Here is a 22862-nt window from a genome sequence, read left to right as displayed (position 1 = left end):
TGATGCACTCTGCTTGTCTTCTTTTATTGTCTGATTCATTTTACATTATTTACGCACACGCGATAACAATGTTAAATCAGTGTTTTACGTGTTGTTGGTTTTTGTCTCGAAATTTTTTAAGTTTAAAATTAAGTAATGATTCATTAAATTACTCAGGTAAACATAGAATTGTCATCAAAAATAATTTTCTATGTATGATGGACGTTGATTCCAAATTTGTTTTGATATTATTTCTAGCACATACAGTTTTTAAGATGAAGTTAATTTTGTTTTCATACGTTTCATTATTCATTTGTGTTAAATCAATAATTTTGATAGAGCATCCTTATATTTAAATAATTATAAAAAAAAAAAAAAATAGAGGTTCGAGTCTCAAAATTTGTACACATATCCTCCAATTATTTTTTTTTATATATAGGATAATATAAAATGTATTGTTCTTTTGCATAGTTCTAATAAAATGATATTTGTTCCCATTGCTCATTCTGTTCATTTAAAAAAGACATACGACAACATGGGAATACTTTTAAAAGCAATTAAATATGAGAATTATCAATTGAAAATCAGTGGATATCTCAATTTTATAGGAAGGCTTATGGCTATGTAATTAGGATTAACTTAAATTTGTAGCTCCCTATGTTTGCGGGACAGTCTTGCCACAATGGAACATTATAAAATATCATTTATAATAACCAGCTCAAAATTACCTGAATGAAAATCTTTTTACATAAGTAATTTTTAGCAAGAATTAAATAATGCAAAATTATATTTTTTTCTTACTTTCCCCAATGTTGAGTTTAAAATCTGAAAAATACTAATTAGAAGTATTTTTATTAAATTAAATTTGAAGAAGGGTCATTTTGACAAATGATATTCATAGGGAGTGAATAAAAGCAATTCACATGAGAAGCAAAAGTTATCGAAAAATATTATATTGGTAAATTAATTATTTTTACATATATGTAAATGTATTATTAGGTAGTTCTAAAGTACTTTACAAATATTTTTCCATAGGAGTTGTAGCCTTCTCAGTGCGGATACAACTTTTCCAAAGGTAGGTTTGTTCCTATTGTACTTTTTTTGGTCCACTTGTCCATTTTATCTTTCATCTCTTTTGTCAAAATATTTTTCCATCCACCAATTTTCCCTAATAAAGGATTAATATATCAAATAGTATTTATTCTTTATTGTATTTCTCAACATTGTTTCCTCCAACAAGAGAACGCGGGGGAAAAGCCAAATTTTATTCATATATGTATGATATCACTTTCTAACTTCTTTTAACTATAGTTGATTATTAATAGATCTTAAGAAAAGCTCATTGGAGTTCAGTCAATCAATATTTATAGCACTTATAATGAGCAAGATAATACAAAAAAACAACACATTTGAGTTCCTGATTTTTGTTAAAGCTTTAAAAAATATGAACTGCCAATACCAAACAAAATGGCATTGCAACTTTGACAGTTCCACAGTGCTTCCGGTTTATTTTTTTCGGCACTAATGATTATTTTATGCTTGCAGGGATTGGCAGAAGTATACCAACATATTTCTAATTAATTTTTGTTTTAATGTAGTTCGTTTATCTTTTTTAGTTCTAAATTAATCTGAAAGTACTGTCTATAGACAACAAATTATGTTTTTAAGCCTAATCTGTTGAATTTCACCATAAAGTAGCACGAGGAATAACGTAAAGTAATTGCAGATTTGTGTGAATTTCACAAAAAGTACGTTTAATATGAAATACAGGGTTAACTAAATAATTTTCCTATTTTTGCAATTGCACAAGTAGATTACAAAACATAAATAAAAATTACATTTGCCACTATTATATAAATGAGTCTATATTTAAATTTATAAAGGATGCTTGCGTTCTAAGTTAAAATGGATGGGCATAATTGAGGAGCTGTAAAGAACTCAATAGAAGAGCTTAATAAAGAATTATTTGGAAATACTCGAGCAGTGGTATTCTTCCTCAGAGATTCTTGTTTTTTTAATGTCTCAAAAAAGTTATGTTTACAATGTGGAGAAGAGGGGGAGCTTATTTTTTAAAAGTTCAAGATATGAAGTCCTTAGGCTAGGAATGCCCTCAAAAATGTTATATATATATTTGGGAGGCTTTTTTGTGGATTTTCATAAAATTTTGGAAAAAGTTCAAAAATCCATAGTTATTAAAATAATTTCAAATTCAAATATTAAATTTGAAGCAATAAATTTTTTTGGGAAAAAATTTCAAAAATCCACAGTTGTTTGGAGAAAAAAATGATTTTTTTGGCAAACAATTTTAAAGATGAAATTTCAAATATTAAGTTTTTTTGAAAAAAATTCAAAAATTCATAGCTATTCACACAAAATTAACTTTTTTGAAAAAAAAACGATAATATTCTCAGCTATTCATAAAAAAATTAATTTTGTGGGAAATAATTTGAAAAATTATATTCTAAATATTAAATTTTTTTGGGAAAAAAAACCAAAAATCCGTAGTTATTAAAACAAAATTTGAACTTTTTTATTTTTTTAGAAATCTACAATTATTTCTTATATTCTGTAGATATCATTGGCTAACTTTGAACCATTTTGAAAATATTATAAACAAGTTTCAAAAATCCTCTGGAAATTTAACAAACAATAGAAAATTTTAAAATTGAAAACAAAAAGTTCAAAAATTAAGTTTCAAATATTCAAGTTTTTTAGAAAATATTTTTTGTTTTAAATAAATATTTTTTCCGAAAAATTAAACATTTTAGAGAAAGAGTTAAAAATATAATTTCAAATATTAATTCAAATCCACAAAAATGTCAAAATACATAGTTATTCACAGAAAAATTAAATTTTATAGAAAAAATTTCAAATATTAAATTTTGTAAACAAAAATATTCAAAAATCCAGTTATTATGAAGATATTAAAGTTTTCGGAAAAAAATTTAAAGCTATTTACAAGAAATTAAATTTTTTGAAAAAATTTCAAATATTACATTTTGTCAAAAAAAAATTCAAATATAATATTTTTTTTTAGAATGTTTCCCACTCTTGATTTAACATAAATACGCGCACCTTCTCGAATAAAAGTTCCTTTATTTTCGTTAAACAGTCCTAATTGTATCATTATTTTTGAGTTATCCACAGACAAATTATTCCTCATACTCTCAATTGAAACTTTTTCCAGAATATTTTGAACATCATCGTTCGCAACTTGCAAGTCCAAAAATCCTACAACATCATGTATCACCTTGTGAAGATCCTGAAAAAATATTTTTTTGAGATAATTGCATTCCCAATTGTAACACATTGTCTCAAAAGTCAGAGTGTGTTTTTATTTTTTTAGTTATTTTAAGTTTCTTTTGGTTATTATTATTAATTTATTTTAGTCTTTTTATAAACACTTTTTAAACCACTACTTAGCTTGACGGTATTTGTTCCCCATCGAGAGGGACTGGAAAATTAAAACATCAAATGGTTTTTGATCCATTGTTTTGGAAATAACAAAAATAGCCGTCTTCTGAAGGTTGGTAACAATTGGAAATGAGGTGAATTTAAAAAAATAGCCAAAGATCTATTACGTATGAAGGACCTGACTTTTCAGTCAGTTTTCATAGTCTATGTATTATTTAGATTGATTATAACCTGTTTCATATCTGAGAAATGAACATAAATAACATTGGGATGGTCTACATATTGGTAAGCTTGCTTCATGTACTCCCAATATGGTCCAGGAATGACTAAGTATTTTCAAAAAATACAGTTTTTTATAGGAATTTATATTTTTAAATTAAATATTTACTACCTTCGTCACAAATGAAATATTTGAAAAAGTCTTTGAATTCTCCTGTAAAATTTGAATCCTTCATTAAGGACATATGATGATAGTAGCTAATCAGAATATCTCTTGGATCCCGAGCAACAAAAACTACTTTATTTCTCTCCAAGATCTTTGGAGGTAGTAAAGCAAAAGGCAAATGAGATTTTATGAGTCTTCGTTTATTTGCTGGTAGATTATTCGCCAAGTCAATAGGGGTTTGATCCAGATTTTCCAAAAATTCCTTAGCATAAGCCCTCAATGGATCACCTTCTTCCAAATCATGATATTTAGAAGATAACAAAGATCGAATCCACTTCTTGGACATCCCTTGAGTCAATCTATAAAAGAATGAAAAAAAGTTGAATTATATATATTGTGGTAAATTTTCAATTTACTCTAAATGAGGACTAACGTCATCTAAATGTTGATTTTCTGGGAACTCGTAGTCATTCAGTAATAGCCAAAGGATGCATTGCATCCATGTTGTTCCAGACTTTGGATAAGTAATGATCCAAACATCGTCATCTCTCAGTTCTAAGTTATATATTTCACTAGCATATGACTCTTCAAAGTCATGTTGAACCAGCCAATTCCCTGGAATAACTCTGGACAAAAGTTTTTCATACCCAGAAAAGTCCTTTAGTAGTGGATTGGTCGTTTCTAAAGCCTTAAAGCTAAACGGAAGTGAATCCCTTTTGGACGTCATTTTGATGGAATTATCAAAATGACAAGAGTACAATTGAGAAAAAGTGTCTGAAAAATAAAACTATCATTAAACTTATTTTCTAAAATATGTGGAGTTAAATAAATGCTCTTACTTTTATTTAAAAAACTTTTTTTTTTCCCATGATAAAACTGTTGTCAACACGTGAATTTATTTTTCAAATAATTTAGCACGAGTTAGAACTTTGTAGTATCAAAAATAACACCCCAAATGAGTAAAATTGAGCAACCTGGCTCAGTTTACGACGTGTTTGGGAAAAATTATTTTCTTGAACTCAACGTACGTTGGTTAAATTCATGCTTACTCACAGAGAAGAAAATACACATTTTGTATACAGGGTGGTTCCGTTAAGGCGGGGAAACATTTAAAGGCTTATAACGAAGGAACAAGATAGGTTAAAAACTTTTTAGGAAAACTCAATTATTTATAATGATACGCATCTTTATTGATAACCTCGGTCACACGGCGCCGGAAGTTTTGGGAGGCCTGGGTGATCCTTTGTGGATCCAGTTTAACCATTATACTAGTTCTGGTTTTGAACTTTTAAAAATTCCCTGGATGGATGGAGTACATCAAGGAAGAAATTAAACCTTCCTACAAGACAGCGCACTGGCCCACATGACCAAAAAAGTCCAGGATGTATTTGACTCGAAATATCTTCACTTTCTGAGCATGGATTTTTGGCCTGAAAACAGCCCAGACCTGAAACCATGGGGTTTCTATATCTGGGGGAGGATCGAGCATGAGACCTGTGCCAAGTATAATTCGTCTTTGGAGGGCCTGAAGAAGTATATTATCCATACAATGACAATGTTTGATCTGCTCAAGATTGCCCGGCCTGCAAAAGCTTCCAGCGCGTGTGGCCGAGGTTATTAAGAAAAGTGGATATTATTCTAAATAAGAATGTTGTTAAACATGGCTTTCTAATAATAATTATAAAAAAAAGTTTTTACACAATCTTGTTCGTTCATTATAGCCCCTTTAAAGATTTTCTCAATTGATCAGGACCACACTGTATGTTTTGGTGTTGTTGTTTTATTTTTTTTTGCTTATCCATACTCCTTTAACAAACTATCACAAGTATAAGTTATAGTACTTTTATTTATCGATTAGTTTGTAATCTAATGCCATGGATAAAGTGCAAATCATTTTATATTCATTTTGCATCGTATAACATATCATATTTGCACCTTCAAGAGATATATTGAAGAGTTCTCAATGTAAATAGATCTATACTAGTAGGTTTAATTAAAATACTTAGATTATTTTTCTACTAGATGGATTTAGTGTTATGTACCTCGATTTGTACAAATGGGATTTGTGTACGCTCTATGGGGTTGGAAAGACAAGAATACATATTTCTTTTAAATTCCGAATAATTTTGTGCTACGTGTGAATTAAAAAAAAATGCATTATGTCTATTTAAATAATTTTCTCAGGAAACATTCGTGGGTGTAAAACAGAGAGAAATCCTAGTCACTATGCATGTATTGCACTCGAATTCTGACTTCATTCAAACTTAATAATTCATCAGTGTATTTTTATCTTGTGGGATAAAAGCTTTTTTCAATTATGTAACTTTTAACTTTTGTTCATCAACAGCTTTATTAGAGATTAGAAAGCCCCTCCAAAAATACTAAGACAAATTAGTATTGGCTTATATTTTTGTATTAATACGAGTTCCTTTTTTTTTGCCAGAGCATCCACACATACATCAATTATTGAATATGATCTGTAAATGATTTTATGGGAATTGGGGACAAATGCTTTACAAAAACGTGTGTTTCTAAATATTCCAAGAACTTTCATGGACCTTTTTAAACATTTTCGTTCTGATAGAGTTAAATAATAGGAGTAGTAGACATAAATCCATTATCAGCATTCTTCCAATAGATGTGTATCTCCCGCTGTATAATTGCAATCGGTTCACGAAAAATGCTGTCAAAAAGATGAAATTTTATCATAATAAAACTTTTAAACAGTTGTATGATTTATTTCATTCAGTATTGTTTGAGGGATCCTCAAAGATGGGCACCAGCAAAGAGAGAATACGCAATATTTAACAGTTTTTCCCAACAAGGCGAAAACACAAGCTAAAATGTGAATAGTGTTTATGGCTCTAATACTGTCACAGCCAATTATTCGGTATTTTCAATTTGTCAATTCTGTTCCAGTAATTTTGATGTCAAAGACATACCAGGCTCTGGATAACTAATTATCAAAAATGTGGATAAAATAATCGAAATCATCGAGTATGTATTTTCCCTTTTATTATGAAAATAGGTTTTTGTTCTGTTATAAGCAATAAATAGAACAGACATTGATAAAAATCTTGATAAAAACTATATCTAATGTCTTCTAAAATGAAAAACGAATAAATTTTAGTGTTAATGTAACAATGAAATTATTGTAGTAAAACTAGGTTGTTTGTGTCTTCTTAATAAGGGTGGACTACTACAATAATGAGATAACGTGAAAGCAAGTTATTTATGGTTTTTTTTAGTATAATTAAGTAAATTTTTTGTATATACAATCTTTTGTAGAAAAGAAGTAATGATGCTCCAAAATTCAAACAAAAACTTTTATAACGTTGGAAATTTATGTTCTTATAAGATATCACTACTTTTTATCATTAATAAAAATCAATTAAAGCGTTAATAAATAAAAGAGTAAGATAAATGGTTCAAACAGATAAAAAACTTTTTTCTTCAATATTTATAGCTTTATAATTTTGTAAAAAATGGAATTAAATTTTTTAATGATTATTGTGTGCTGTTTTTTTTTTTTTTTTTCAAATCAAAAATTGCCTTGAAATAATAAACAAAAATTAAATTTATCTTAAAAATATTATGATGTCATTTATCATTACCATGTCCGTTGACAAACTACATTGTGTGTACGATAATGTCTCAAAAATATGGAGGGTTTTGAACTTGGTTGAGAAAGATGTGGAACTAACAGAATTTTTGGTATATTAAATGGGTGGTCCATTAAAATCTGAACACTTTGAATTGTTACACTTCAACAAGATATCATTTATTAATTAAGAAGATCCCTACTATTAAGTAGATGTGTATTGGACATCTCTTAATCCTTAATCTAGTTGCTCTTAGCTGCAATGATGGCTTTTTGGTGATGGAAGAAGGCCTCGCACACGCCTCGGATGTAGTACATGGCGCCCAAGTGCTGGATGACAGTGGCATAAGGATTTCGAGGTTTGGATAATGGACACTGCATTAGTACTGTTAGGAGGGACAAAGTATCAAGAAAGAGTTCAAAAGAGACTTGCAAGGGAGGAGATGGTTTTTCATTTATTACTGGTGTCAAAACTGGCCTCTCCAACCTCACAAGGCTCTTTCCACCACCTTTCTTTCCACAGCTCTCTTGACATTCTGCTGTGAAACCCCGATATTTCTTGCATGGGATCTCATAGACATAAGGGGATTGGTCTGGACTGTTTTCATTGCCTCCTCTGGGTTGAGTTTGTCCTTCTTAACAGATTCCTTCTTGCTCTTGTACGTTTTGGACTCACTGACGGCGTAGATGGTGGTCTTGGAGAAGCCTAAGTGCTTAGAGATCACGTTCAAGTGTAATTTTCTCTACTTCGTACCTAAGCTACAGAGCTCAGATTTGATTTTGGATCGTAACTAATTGTTTATGTTTTAGTATATCAAAGTATGAAGTTATTTGATTCACTCAACCTTAATTTATTATATAATTTGTAAGTTTTAAGATTTCATTGAACCACTCGGTGTATCAAAGTTATTAAAGAAGTCCAATAATTCATTATTAAAGAAAAGATTCTTTTACAAATAATGTTTGTTTTTTTTAGATATAAGGCATGCAATTTTATTTAATATTTAACAATTCAAGAGCAATTCGAAAACAATTAAAATCATGATTTAATAATAAAAAAACTATTAGGAAAAAATAAGATTATTATACTACGTCTAAAACAAAAATAGTGAAGGCATAAAAATCAAGATAATTTAGTTGAAACATTATGACACAATTTCACAATGGTTATAATTCTGACCATATTATTTTCTTTGACTGTTTGTAATGTATAGGTAATATATTGCGACATGGTTATAAGTGCATCGATTTTTTCGTTGTATGAAGTAGATAAAAATTCTTGTTTAAGGAGTTGTCATTTAAAATTTTCTTTTGAGAGTTTTCGAATTGTTTTATAAGAGAGAGTTAAGATCTTATAATCCCACAGAATATGGTCGGTCTTTATTTTAGAAGACATTTTCACATAGAAAGGAGTTACTTGAAGAAGACCTTTGGTACAATACATGTATTCCATGCACATATTTTATTACAAGTATGCAAATTAAGGAGTGAGAAGTGGTTCCCGGTTTTCTTAATTTTGGACAGAATCTCTTTGTAATTCAATATGGCAGAGTTGACCCCAATCAAAGATCCCAAGAAATGTATATTATAAGTAAATTTAAAAAGTAGCCATGCTTTGGCTACAAGGCTACTTTATGGAGACAACAATTCAGTTTTTTCCTCATTAATGAAAAGTCCAGACTCTTTAGAATAACTCGATATTAGATTAAAAAAAGGTTTGATTTGATAGCAATAAAGGGGTTCCTTGACTCTATCATTGTCATGTAATTATCATTGCAGAGACATTTCAAAGTCCTACTCTGTAGTTGAACACCCTTTATCATATTATCTTCATGTATTTCTTTCAATTAATTTGTCCAAGCATATAATAAATAGTGTGGCTGACAACGGATCCCCCTGGTGGACACCTTTTTCATTCGAGGAAAATTTACTGTTTTGTCTGTATTGTATCATTGTTTATGATCTTGATAAGGTTACTTCTACATTCGAATGTCCCTTACAATAAAGCGTCCTAACTATGAATTTGTGTGACAGTCTACCGAAAGCCTTTGCAAAGTCAACTGCCATGATTGATAAGCTATTGTCTTCTTCTAAAAGAGATTGCAATGTGAAAGGAATAGAGTCCATTAATTTATGCTTCAAAAAGCATATCAAGGTCACTTGTATGTACTCACAAAAATAAGCACATTTGTAAGTACATTGCGTTGCAATCGAAACAACGGTATAGGGTAGAGTAAAATTATTTCATTTCTGCACAGATAATTTGAGGATCTTTAGTTATTTCGCCATCATGTAACATAATTGACATATTTTTCTCCGTATTTCTTCTCTTTTCAAGATGAACGCAATGTAACCTTGATCTACACAAGTCCACAATGTTGTTCATTTTCAATTATATTCTGGATGCTAAATCAGATATGCAATAGATTTGATCTATTTTGTATTTATCAAATGCATCCTGTATATTTATTTCTTCGATAGTACCTATGTTTCTAGATCTAGGTGTGGCTTCTCTGGCACCAGCTTAACTCCAGACATTATATATACTTTTCAGTATTTTTTGTACTTCGGTGAAAACATCTCCTCCCGTTACGACATCACATCAAGTAGTTTCTATAAGTTCAATGATTTTATTATTAGCTCTTTGCTCATTTATTAACAAAGTGTTCAGCTTCCATATCTTTTTGTTCATAATGTTCAGATTAACAACTGGGCCCATTTGACTACAACGTGCTTTATGATCCTTATAATTTCGATTGTTTTGTAATATTTGATGGATTGCTCTCGGATACCTTTATAGAGAAAAAGGTCGATCCTTGATGATACACTTCTAAAAAATGTGTCTAAGGAGTCAAAAGTATAATAATAATAGTTGAATGTTTTTAGCCGCATCGTAAAAATCGTAAGGTTTGATAATAGGGAAAAGCACTGCGTTGATGGGAGTTTGTTGTAGGATTACAAGAGTCCCTGCTAGTATTTAGTTTTATATTAAAAGCTCCGCTAACTATTGTGGATCTATGAGATAATAAAGGTAAAAGTGTGAAACCAAAGAAATCAGGGAAATCAAAATTGGGCCCATATAGGCCAAAACAGCTGCACGAGACCTTTAATATATTACCATCCAATTCCTTATTCTGTATTCTTGTCTTCAAATTCTTATTAATTAATAATGCAATGCCACGTTTTGGGTTAAAGTTGGTTTTATCAAATGACGTAAAAGTTAAATAAATCTCCAGAATACAAAAATGTTTTTCAATACAACATCTAATGTTTGGTAGAACTAGAACGTCCGGATATTTAAGGTGTTTCAGAAGTCTATCAGTACCAGCGTCGTACTTTCTTTCCAGTTTTATGAAGGAATTACAATTTAAGGTCAGAAAAGTAATCATTATTGTCTAAGCTGCGCTTCAGGTTGACTATCAACATCATCTTTTGTTAATATGCTAGAATTAGAAGCTGTTCTTTTTAGATAAGACCCATGCCTAAGTCTATTGGGTAATGATTTAGCTTTTGAGACTTTACGAGAAATTCTTACGCTTAGTTTTTTTTTATTAATTATAATTTCACTGAGAATATTAATTATAGATAGGTTTTTAGAAATAAAAACTTTTTATTTTCTTCTTCACCTCTTGATATTTAGTTGAGAGGAAGGGAGTTTTAATATTCTTGTGACAACAAGAATGCCATTTTAGAAGTGTTGACATAAATTATTATTGATTAAAAGAGGGGTAAGGGAGTTTCATGCACTCAACTTCTTGCTCTAAAGTGGGAGGGATCGTTAAATTCAAATTCAATTTTAGTACTACTTTTCAGATGAAAGAGCATCTTTTAAGCACTCTAGAAAAAAATTAATCAGTCATATTATGCACACGATTTTCATTACAAAATATAGATCTCTGATTATATCGTAGTATCAGTATGAAAAAAAGAGAAAATACAAACTCAAACATAATCCTATCTCTTATTTGGGCCCGACAAATTTAGTTTCTTTTGTACTAGTTATTAGTAGGATATAAAGGGTTTAGGAATTTTTTAAGTTATGCATAGTTACAATTAATTGCTTAATTATCTTAAATTTCTTTCCATAATTAGATAGCAACAAAATGTTTTCAATGATAATTAATTAATCTTAAGTCCTCCCACCGTTGTTTTGAAAAATATATATACATAAAACATAGACCTTAATGTGGCCTCTTATGTCAAGTGTTCTATTTTTTAGGGGAAAACCACGTTCTTTGACTGCTTAAAGTATCTCACAATATTTATTCTTATTGTCATCAATGTTACATCAGCTATTCGAGAAAAATATATATATATATTGGATGGCTTTTGTGTCTAATTCAGACGAGTTCTTCAAATTCCAGACGGAGCACAAAAGTTTTTGTGAGGTGTACATCCCTTGGTAACACTGTTGTGATATGTAGCACAAAAATTCTACAATGTACAAAAATCGATTATTTTTCTTTTCAAAAGAAGTACTTTTCTTAACCTACCATAGAAGGTATGTAATGTACATACTTTTGTTCTTTAAAAAATAATGAAAAAATATATAGATCGGTTTAGGCTTTGTATAGAAACCTGCTTAAAATGTTAAAAAAAAAATATATATTTTTCTGTCAAAAGAAGACAATTTATTTTTCCATTAGCATTTGGGTAAAACAATATATAATAGGTAGAGGTAGGGGAAAAACACAGTGGTTAGACAAAAATAAATAAAAGAATGAGTTTTACATAGAAATGTGTTGTTTCTCTTAGATATATCCTGATGGTCAAAATTATTAGACAGCCTTCATTAATTTAACTTTTCGATGTCGAAATGCCTAACGTCACTTAGACATCATTAATTTTCTCTATACAGAGTAGGAATCCAAAAACTTGCAGTAGCATGAGATAAGCCATTTAAGAACGGATACTTCTCGATAATATTACGTTAAGAAAAGAGTATTTTCGTATTTCCCGCCCTTTTTTTAAAAAGAGTATATCTAGTTCATTATTGATCATATCGGATCATAGAATACGGCGATGTACGAAGCGTGAGTGTATAATACGAACGCCTTCTGGAGAGTATTCCACATGGTAGGTTCCATAGTGAATTACTGCGATTCGAGTAAAGAGGTTTCAAAAGAAGAAAATCACCATATTTTACATTTTGACTACCTGAAAGGGAAAAACGCGTCAAAAGCGATCAAGTAAATTTGTATTTTATACAAGAGCAATACTCTTTCTGTTCGTATTGCAAAACAGTGGCTGAAAGAAAAGAAAAATCCGTCGTTTAATGTGAACAACTCGAGTGTTTGAAGCAGGAAATTGAACAGAAATGGCCAGCATTTGTGAAGAGAGACAACAACACATCATCAAGACAATGCAAGGCCACACAAATCTTTGATCACGCGCCAGAAGCTCCGGGATTTAAAATAGATAGTTCTAGTGCAACGATCCTACAATGTGGAACTAGCATTCGCATATTCCTGTCTATGACCAATGCGCTTCGTGATACAAATTAGCCTCAATAAAGGCCTGTTAAAGTTGGTTGTAGTAGTTTTTTGCCAATAGGGCAAGGGCTTCTACGGAAAGGGCATCATGAAGTTGGATTTTCGTTGGCAAAAGTTATCGAGCATAACAGAGCATACTTGATTAAAATTATATGCCGTCACAATTCTTAAAAAAAGTATTGACATACAGCGAAAAATACAAAATTATTTTTTCCCAACCAATTATATCATCATTATTATCAATGATAAATAAGTTATAAAGTCCAAAAGTCGTTATAAAAAATTATACTATACTATAAGGACAACTATTGAATGAAGTTATTCATTAAATTTCCCTAAACTAATGACAAGGAAATAAAAACTGAAAGTACTATATTATTTTTCACATCTCTGGTGAGATGAAAAGGGATAATTATTTTATTTTAGTTCAATTTTCTGGCTCTCCTTTAAAATGTTGTCATCACTGGTGTTGGACTTGTTCGGCTCGTTAAAAAATTTATATCATTGTGTTTTACTACTATTAATACAACTCTATAAAATAAGCTAATATCCATCTATGAATATTTATAACCATGCAAAATTTCAGCACCCTAAAAGCAGAAAAAAAAAAGTGGGAGACAAACGAGCTTACATTACGTTTTAGAAGATGGAGAAAATAATCAATCATTTCTAAATATTTAAAACCGTCATAACACCGTAAACTAAAAACATATTGCTTAATTTTCATAGATAAAAGTAACTGGGATTTTTATTACGACGTCACTTCCGTTTTGTCTAAATATAGGAATATTCTAGAAAGATGGAAAGAAATACCTAAATGGACAACGCACTTGAGAGAAATTCTTCTCATGAACTCAATGTGCGTAGGTTTGCGCACCTGACGTTCCTAGCGAAGGAAATAATATACGGTGAGGTAAATAGGGTTAATTTTTAGGTGGCCATTTTTTTGGAATTCGTAATCTAAAAAATGAATTTTCTTTTCCTTAGCAGTTGTCATTATTATATAATTCCTGAGTAGTGAACATATTTTCCTATATAGATTCAATTATGTTCAACCCCCGATTGAAAATTCGTGTGTGCTCAAAAAGATGGAGCTTACCCTGAGGATTTGTTGTAGAGTTATAATTGTAAGTCCTAGAAGTATAAATTATGTTTATGAAATTCAAAAAAGTACCCTAGGTCAGAAGGAGTAAATTGAATACTATACCTGGAATAATCAGGTTAATATGCAAGTCTATGAGGAGTACATCCTTCAGTTCCTCTTTTTTAGTCTTGTTTCATTTGTTGTACAAGACAGTTATAATATAAAATATAGTAGTTTATAATTCAATACTTTGGCCTGTATTCATTTACACATACGATTATACCATACTTATACTTAATCAGTGCAACTCCATCTGCCCGATTAAAGGAACACTAAAATATATATTTATATTTCAGACCAAGGGTCTTCCACAATTTTTGAGTGTTAGCCAAAATGAGATGAATAAGTGACCTCTGGGGGACCACAAATGAAAAGAAATCCTAAAATATTTATATTTATACATTTTATAACGGTAAGGATTATTATTTTGCTTTGAATTATTAGCTATATTGCTAAAGTGTGCATTCCGACTGGTTGGTCAATCCTCATTATCTGATTTAACTGCTCCTGATCAGGCAGTTTAGAACAATTTTAATTTTTCACAACTTTCAACTCGGAGAAAAAAGACGCACATCATTAATAAATAGAATATTTGTATAAAGGATCAAACAGGAAACACTGAAATCGGTCGTTTGTTGATATAGAGACTCAGGAAAAACAATTGAGTACAATTGATGCAACCCCTCCCGAGATTATTGGAAAGTGCATGTCGGTTTTGCCATAATAACAAAATCAACACGGATTCTACCATCATTAATTCCATTTAGTTATATTTCATTACAATCATTTAAGAATTTTCGCAGGCTAAACTAGGACCGCCTGTTGAAAATCCCTGTTCTAGAGGCACTTTATTTTTATTTGACGGTATAATGATATTTTTTAATAAGTAAGAGATGGAACCACCGTAGCTTATGGATAACGTCCTTGGGAGAAATTACTCCCTGAAACTTACTGTGATTAGGTTTGCGCCCAGGTGATTCCTAGAGAAATAAATATACTTCATGTGTAGGGACTGCACACAAGATTCCTAGATAAGGTGGAATAATTGCAATACTATAATATTTACTGAAACTTAATAAGTGCAACTTCATCTAACCAATTAAGGGGAAGGAGTAAGGGTACCAAGTGGTCCATTACAATCTTCTACAAATTTTAAATATTTGTACTTCAACAAAATATAATTTATTAATGAATAATAGGATTTCAATAAAATTAATACTATGAATAGATGTGTGAATGAGCTCTCTTAATCATAAATGTAGCCGCTCTTAGTGGCAATGATGGCTTCCAGGTGGTGGTGGAATGCCTGGCACCCACTACAGATATGGTTCTCTGTCGAGGAGTCCCAGTCCTGGCTGACAGTAGCTTTGAAGGCCTCGGTTTTTGGATGACGGAAAATGCAGGCTTTCTTCTCGACATGCACCCTAAGAGTTTCGTCAATGCATTTGGAATCATGGCTCTGGGGGTGTCAAAAAAGTCAAAAAAGAGTTGAAAAGAACTCAAAAGAGTATTGTAAAGGAGAATATGGGAATATTTTTTTCCATTGCAATTGTCAAAAGTGATCTCTCTACTGTCACAATGGTCTTTCCACCCACTTTTTTATAATTTTCTGGACAATCTGGTGTGCATTCTCGAGATCTCTTGTATGGCCCTTCATAGAGTTGAGAGGATTATCCTGAGCTGTTTTTGTTTTTCTTAACTCCTCCGGTTCCTGTTTGGCGTTTTTTCATAAAGCCCTTCTTACTTTTTAAACGTTTCGAACTTACTGACGACGTAGACGGTGGTCTTAGAGACGCCCAACTACATGCAGTGCGCGAATTTGTTGATCACGTTTAAGTGTCATTTTCCTCGATTTGTATTTAAGCTAGAGAGCTAAGGTTTGTTTTATTTTGTAACTAATTTATTATGCTTTAATATATCGAAGTATGAATTAATTTCAATCATTAAAATTTCTTTATGTGTTCCTATTTCAATGGACCACCATGCAATTGAGTATTTACCGTTTATAGAGGAAACTATTACCCACACATCGTTCATTTACACCAATATATCAATAGCATAGCTAGATACGTGACAATTATCGAAATCCTTATGATCATACATACAATAACAACATGTATAAGTTGGTAGTCTGCAAGATATTAGCGATTGGATAATAACTCTCCCTACTTTAAAAATTAAAACATATTGGCGGTTTTTGTTTTATTTCGGTCCTTATATAGGATTGAAGAATGTAATCCTGTCCAATTCAGTATTGCTCCGTTTCAATTCAGTTCATAAGCCCCACAAAGTTCTGAAATTGATGAAATTTATTTTATCTTTTGTTAATCAGTTATAATTCTAAGATTCTCGAGGACCAATAGTATCGGTTCTAATACTGAACTGAATCGGACCAAATAAATAAAGACAGACACATCACTAATTACCGAGCAAGGATTTATATTTGATAGTTGACGGAAGCAAATTTGTCTTCACTCAATTTTCCTAACTTTTATTTATCATTTATTTATATTTACGAGGATTTCGAGTAAATCTTCTTCCACCCCTAAATATAATGTTATATAGGAGCAAGGGTTCATTTGGTAGAATTCAATATTGTTTAAGCGTATGAGTTTGCCAGTTTTAAGAATTATGACTTGACTGGAACCGGGATCTCTATTGGTCGAAGTTTGCCATTGGTTGAGTCCTTAAATTATTCCAAAAATCAAAACAAGAACGTTGATATAGTTGGAAAAAAGTCTAGACACATCATTTTTCAACTTATGTTCTTCCTCCTTCTAGACAACATCATTAATTATGTTGAAAGTTTGAATCATTAATACAAGTCAAACCAAGTCCTTGATTAAATTATACAAACATAATTATAATAAAGAAAGATGGGCTGTATATATATTCAATCATTTCAATTGTTAGCAAGAAATCAATACAAAAAGTTAAATGTATATATACATATACCGGTAGTTGCATAAGTACGTGGACTAACTTTTAAACGCTTAAAGTTCTAGGTTCCGTGACTGGAAATAAAAAACTATACCACAAGTAACTCGGTAAATCTTTTGGCTTTGTCTTTGCTTTTTTTTACTCGCATCAAACAAAGTCGTTTACGATGAATGACGAGGCCAAACGTCATATAGTTGCCACTCTCATCTGCGCCGGTAGGTCTGTCAAGGAGACAATCAAGGGCACTGGACTATCCAAGACTACTTTTTTCAAGGTCCAAAAGCTTGTCAAAGAGGGAAAAGATCTAAAAGACCTGCCCATACCTCTGGAATGACTCAGGATTGGCTCGCTGCCAGTATGCCATTTTGGAACAAAAACATTTGGCCACCTCAATCATCTGATTTGAATCCCCTTGACTAAAGTGTGTGGTGGCAAATTGAGAAGAAGGCCTGTGCTAATCGCCACTCGAATTTGGACTCATTGAAAGCCAGCGTCAATGAGCAATGGGTAGCCATGGAAGACCATTACTTCATCAATGTGTGCAAGGCCTTCCGCGGGCGCATGGAGGGTGTCATAGCAGCTAATGGTGGTTATATTCAGTAATTATATTAAATTTTATAGCAGAATAAATTATCTATTATATAATTCTCAAAAAAAATACGTCACACGAATTTTATTACACATTTAGCTACTTGTCACAAATAGTCTGCGTATTTATGCAACTACCGGTATATATATATATATATTAGAAACATAGTCTTGAACAAGTAACTCCAGATGACTTATCTAATTTATTTTATTAAACTTGTTATATACTTTACATATTTCACGTTCGTTATGTTTCTATATTATAAGTTTGAACTTCACCTAAAGCCTTTACTGTTGAAACATTATTTTCTATCTATCGATGGAGTTCCTTACATTTCTTTTAGTCTCAACTACGATCATGACTACAAATAAATGTCTAAAACATTTCAAAGCCTGTTTCAAGAAGTCATCAAACAAAGAATAGAGAAGAAATTCAAGCTATATCTCAAGCTATCAAAATAGACTGGATGTCTAAATGGGGAAAAATTGTATTTATGGTGGAGGACATGTGATAGCCAAGATTTTTTTTTTTTTTTTCCATTAGAGAACCAAAAAAAGAAGCAAGTTTAATTTATCCATGTTTGAGGTAATAAAGCATGCACGGAAAATTTCCAATGAAAAATTGCCAGTGTGAAAAATTGCTATTAGAAAAAATTCCGGTAATTTACTTACAAAATAATACTATCTCAGCATAAAACTTTATTAGTGCAATGGTATGACCACCAAACAGGTTAAAAACCACACCCACCACTTCAAAAAGAATTTAGGTCCCCTCCAAATACTTCAAAATGAACCTCAAACCCATGGGTTGATGAATACTACAGCAAAAAAAAGAAACACTAAGTAGGTTAAAAACAACCAACAACACATCACAAAACATTTAAGTATATTTTTAAAGATTTTCATAATGTAACCCGGGTACTTGGTTTTTAACCTGATTGGTGTCTTTGGCGCAGCCTTTATCATCCCATGGGTGTCTGTGGTTTTAACCTACTGGGAGCCTTGCCTTTCTTTAAATAAGTTTTGGGTCGAGTTATTGTGATTTTTTTTAGTAAATTTTCTCAATGGTAATTTATCCTTTCAATTTTATCCCGGGCAATTTTCCTAAAACCTTCATTGAGGTAAACAAAAATGTGAATGCGTTGGCTCATGAAGGTTCTCTGTAGGGAATTGTTGGTGTATATATTCATTATTTAGCAAAAAAAAAGTGATATTTTATTTTAATAACACTCTAAGTAACGTTAAATTCAGAAACGAAAATTTTTAAATTGAAATGAGTAATCTTGTTATTATACGAATTTTATATATATGTGTAATTGTATATGTTGCAAGGACAAATTTATTATCTTGAAAAACCGACTAGTGCCATTATCTAAATACCCCCCTTCTAAAAAAACCTAAATGCTCAATTGCAATCCTAATTTTATTTAATATACTCGTAATGTTTTGCCTTTGATGCGTTCTTATTGGAGTACGGATGAAGATCTCTGAAAACATCGTTGTGATAAAGGCCATGTTACAAAACCTATTTGAGGAGATCTTACAATTTTTTCATTTAGTAGACAACATTAAATTTGATCATAAAGACAAACTTGCAAAAGTTTTCCCACTTATGGGTCCCCGTAATAGACAAATTTGTGAAGCCGTTCCAATGAATAAAAGTAATAGACAATGATAGAATATTTTGGGAAACATGGATGCAAACAATGATATAGATTATGATAAATCCCAGGGAAAACCAAAAGAAGATTATTGAAATTAAAACGGGGAACATATGTATGACATGGAAATTGATATTGGGACTTTATTTTCTCTTACTTTGTTGTACTGATAATGGTGTCGTGAAAATGGTTACTAATATTCACTTTGTTATACCGACCCAAAAAGTGGAAAGATGGTCCCCAAAAGAAAAGAAGAAAGTTTCAATTGAGCGTCCTCATATGATAGTATATGATGTATCATTTGTCTATGGACAGCAGATAACATGGACCAATAATTATAGAATTCTCATTTGATCAAAGAGGTGGTGATGCTCAATTTTTAGAGGGATGGTGAATGTAAGCATTTAAAATACCTAGCTTTACCATTGAAAAAAAAAACACATTTCGCATATTGAATTTAGAGGGAGTATTGCCCAAACAATGATGATGCAAGATCCTCTCAGAGATTCCCTTAGTCGACGTAGACTACTAAAATCTTCCAATGTTGAGGTAAAATTTGATATTGATATTAATTTGTATATAAGGTATTGTTGAGCCACTTGGGAAGCAAGGATGGAAATGCGGAATAGAAGACTGCAAATCAATAGTGTTGCAAATGCAATATTCCATTATGAATAAAATACTTCAAATCATACCACACCAACAATCGATTTAAATATGGAACATGTTTAGAGTAAAAAATCTTAGAAATAATAAAATATAAAGCAACACCGAGGATTTCTTAGGGACTTATCTTTATATTAGTAAAGCAAAATTTGTATTTTAACCAACGATTAATTACTCCAGGTAATCCCAGGTCAGGGAGTCTGTAGGATTATATATATTTTATTTTTATTTTGGAGAGGGGGAAAGGTTTGGTTTTGAATTTTTTGGATACACAAAAAATTAAATTTTTTTATAAAACTTAAAATATTAAATTTTTTAGATCAAAATTTTAAATATTATATTATATAATATATATATGTATATAGAAGCAATACAAAGAAAAATTATTGTTAAAATAAAAGAAGCTAAAAATATTATATAATTTAAAAAAAAATCATGTTTACCTTCACAACGAATAATACGCCAAAAGGCAAAGAAAAACAAATATACACAGAGGAAACGAGATTATGCAATGTTTGATAATGACAGAATATTTGTAAATTCCCACAATTTTCTGATATTTGGATTTAAAATCCTACATTCATTCACTTTATTAATATAATGGATAGGAGACATTTCAAATTGTTTGTGGGTACATATATTTGATTCTCATAATTAAAATAAAGATAACCAAGTTTTATCCGAATACAGCTATTCAATTGATCTATAATCTATATTTATAAAGCAAAGTTTGTCCGTTTGAATATCTGAATATAGGGAAACGAATCCTCAAGTGCACTTTGTATAGTGCTCCATGACATGTGTTATCAACATTTTTTGATGTAAAATAACAATGAAGTTGTATTCTATTTATAAAAATAAAATTTATTGGGAAAATTTTATTTTATATATCATTAATTTTTTTTAGAACAAAATTTCAAAAATCTATAGCTATACAGAAAAATATAAAAAAAATATATACTTTTTTGAAAAAATTACGAAAATTAAATTTTCTAGAAAAAAATTTCAAAAATCTAAATCTTTAATTTGGGGGGAAAATTAAATTTTACAGCCTCTTAAGCCCACCCCTGTGAACACCCCTGCGGGTATTACTGTTAATATCTCATAAGCATAAATATTTCCAAATAGGGTCATAAGGTATGAATTTTTACATTGTTACAAAACCACTAGAAATTGTTCTATTTAGGATTTGAAGGAAAATTTACAAGCAAGCAATGAATTTAAAAAGTCAATTTATTAAAATTGCTTTTTCATTGTTTGTGGGATAATATAGATTTTTTTTTTTAACTCTTGGATAGTAATAAATTAGTTATCGTTTTGCTGCATTAATAAAACACACTTGAAAATAGTTTAAGGGTAATTCAAAGTATTCAATAAATAAAAAGTTCAGTACTTAAGTATAATTTATCATATTTACCTTGTGGAAATTGTCTTGATATATCTAAATAATATTAAGTACATGCAGGTAAAGAAACGTCGCACTTTAAATGTTACGAACTCGACTGAAGTATATTGTCTTATATTATCATATACATTTATATTAGTGTTGAGACACGGTCCAAGACCAACCTTGGATTTCGGGCTTAAGAAATTTTTTATAGACCGAATTGGACCGATATTTCGATCCAAACTGCGATCATAGACCATAGACCAGAATCGTTTACAAATCGTGGCTTGATTTTTTTTCCTATTCTGATTCATGATCTGTACAATATGATTTAGGGAACCCATTTAACCTCATAAGACGTTCAAATACCGATATTCACAATTTTGAAAATACACATGACTTCATCAACAATTTATCTATATATAAAGTATTGTATTTATTTTAAATGAGACCAATCAGAACCGATTTTTTTTATAATACCAATACAGACCAATTTTGGTTTAAGACTGGTCCGGGCCGAACTTCTTTAGAAGACCAAATTAGTTCCGTCTCAGACTGGTGTAGTTTTCTAAGACAAACACCAAGGTTTAGTGTTGTGTTAGTCCATATTTAGGACTAAGGAAAACAGTATCGACCAGTTCAGTCTCACTCCATTCCAGTTCAGTCCTAAATCTAATAAAGTTTGGTCATTGATGACATCAATCAACTTTTTTTTTTTTGTTCCAGTAATGAAGTCCGTAGAACAAATAGTCTTAAGGACCAGCCCCAAGGACTGAATGGACCTGTATTAAGAATGGACTGGACTGGACACAACACTACCAACACTTATCTTTATATGTACCTGCACCAGAACTGGTTTGAGAAGCAATAAGTTCACATAAGTGTAGTATGTAAAGGTTTAGTGATGCTTCTTTTAATTGTTCCGATCTGAGGGAAATAAAAAATAATACACGTCCAAACGTAAATATGATATTTCTAATTGAAACAGTTGAGACTTGATACAGACTCGAGTTCAAGTCCTCTGCTCCAGGTCAGTCAATCAACAATATTAAAGTTCAATCACATTGAAAGATATGCAACGTTGAGGTCGGCCATTTTGGAGGCTAAACAACATAGCTATAAGACAAAAACAAAAGTCATTTTTTCATTCATATTAAGGAGAATAGTGAACGATATGATGTCAAAATGAACCATAAAAAAATTGAAAAGTAGTAAAAAATATCTACTTTAAATGTCTAGTTAAATGATATAACATACCTTAATCTGTGTGAAAAATATCTTATTATATCGTTACACAATCTATACAATCATTATAGAAAAAGAATAAGAATTAAAGAGTTATTAATAAATATCTACCTTTATCATATATAATCCATCCCAAAAAAAATAATTAATTTTAAAAATTTAGTCATTTCATAGGAATTTCTTCTAACCATTACTTTGATTTAAATAAAATATCAATACGTATTATTATCATTTGTAGTATTCAATACAGTTTTTAGGTATTTTTCTCTACATATACATCTGAAGATTATGTATCTTTTATAGAACTTTTTCAAGTGACATACACAAAAAACTTATAAATAAAAATTATATTTTAAACTA

The 22862-nt window shown here is 30.6% G+C and overlaps 1 protein-coding gene across 2 annotated transcripts; it reads right to left on the bottom strand.

Moving 5' to 3' along the window:
• Window positions 1-812: 812 nt before the first annotated feature.
• On the bottom strand, window positions 813-21375 carry LOC121130455 (luciferin sulfotransferase). 2 transcript variants are annotated; one of them, XM_071893739.1, is made up of 6 exons: window positions 21288-21375; window positions 4195-4552; window positions 3785-4137; window positions 3625-3719; window positions 3055-3241; window positions 813-1147 (listed from the first exon to the last, which is right to left on the bottom strand). In XM_071893739.1, the coding sequence occupies exons 2-6, from the start codon at window positions 4503-4505 to the stop codon at window positions 1029-1031; spliced, it is 1065 nt and encodes a 354-aa protein (XP_071749840.1). In that variant the 5' UTR covers window positions 4506-4552; window positions 21288-21375; the 3' UTR covers window positions 813-1028. The 2 variants fall into 2 exon arrangements, with proteins under 2 accessions (XP_071749840.1, XP_071749841.1); XM_071893740.1 differs by having other exon boundaries at window positions 4195-4565; window positions 21288-21374.
• Window positions 21376-22862: the final 1487 nt, after the last annotated feature.

This window comes from Lepeophtheirus salmonis, chromosome Z, assembly GCF_016086655.4.
Source record: "Lepeophtheirus salmonis chromosome Z, UVic_Lsal_1.4, whole genome shotgun sequence".
NCBI lineage: Eukaryota > Metazoa > Arthropoda > Copepoda > Siphonostomatoida > Caligidae > Lepeophtheirus > Lepeophtheirus salmonis.
Note: the sequence above shows the minus strand (reverse complement) of the source record. Positions and strands in the feature narration are given on the sequence as shown.

Bases quoted from the DNA above. Each gene is read 5' to 3' on its own strand.
- LOC121130455 (XM_071893739.1), bottom strand. From the start codon at position 4,505: ATGACGTCCAAAAGGGATTCACTTCCGTTTAGCTTTAAGGCTTTAGAA. The intron at 3,720-3,784 runs GTAGTAAATATT...GAAAATACTTAG, and splicing joins ATATTTCATTTGTGACGAAG to TCATTCCTGGACCATATTGG. The intron at 1,148-3,054 runs GTGCGCGTATTT...ATCCTTTATTAG, and splicing joins AGGAACTTTTATTCGAGAAG to GGAAAATTGGTGGATGGAAA.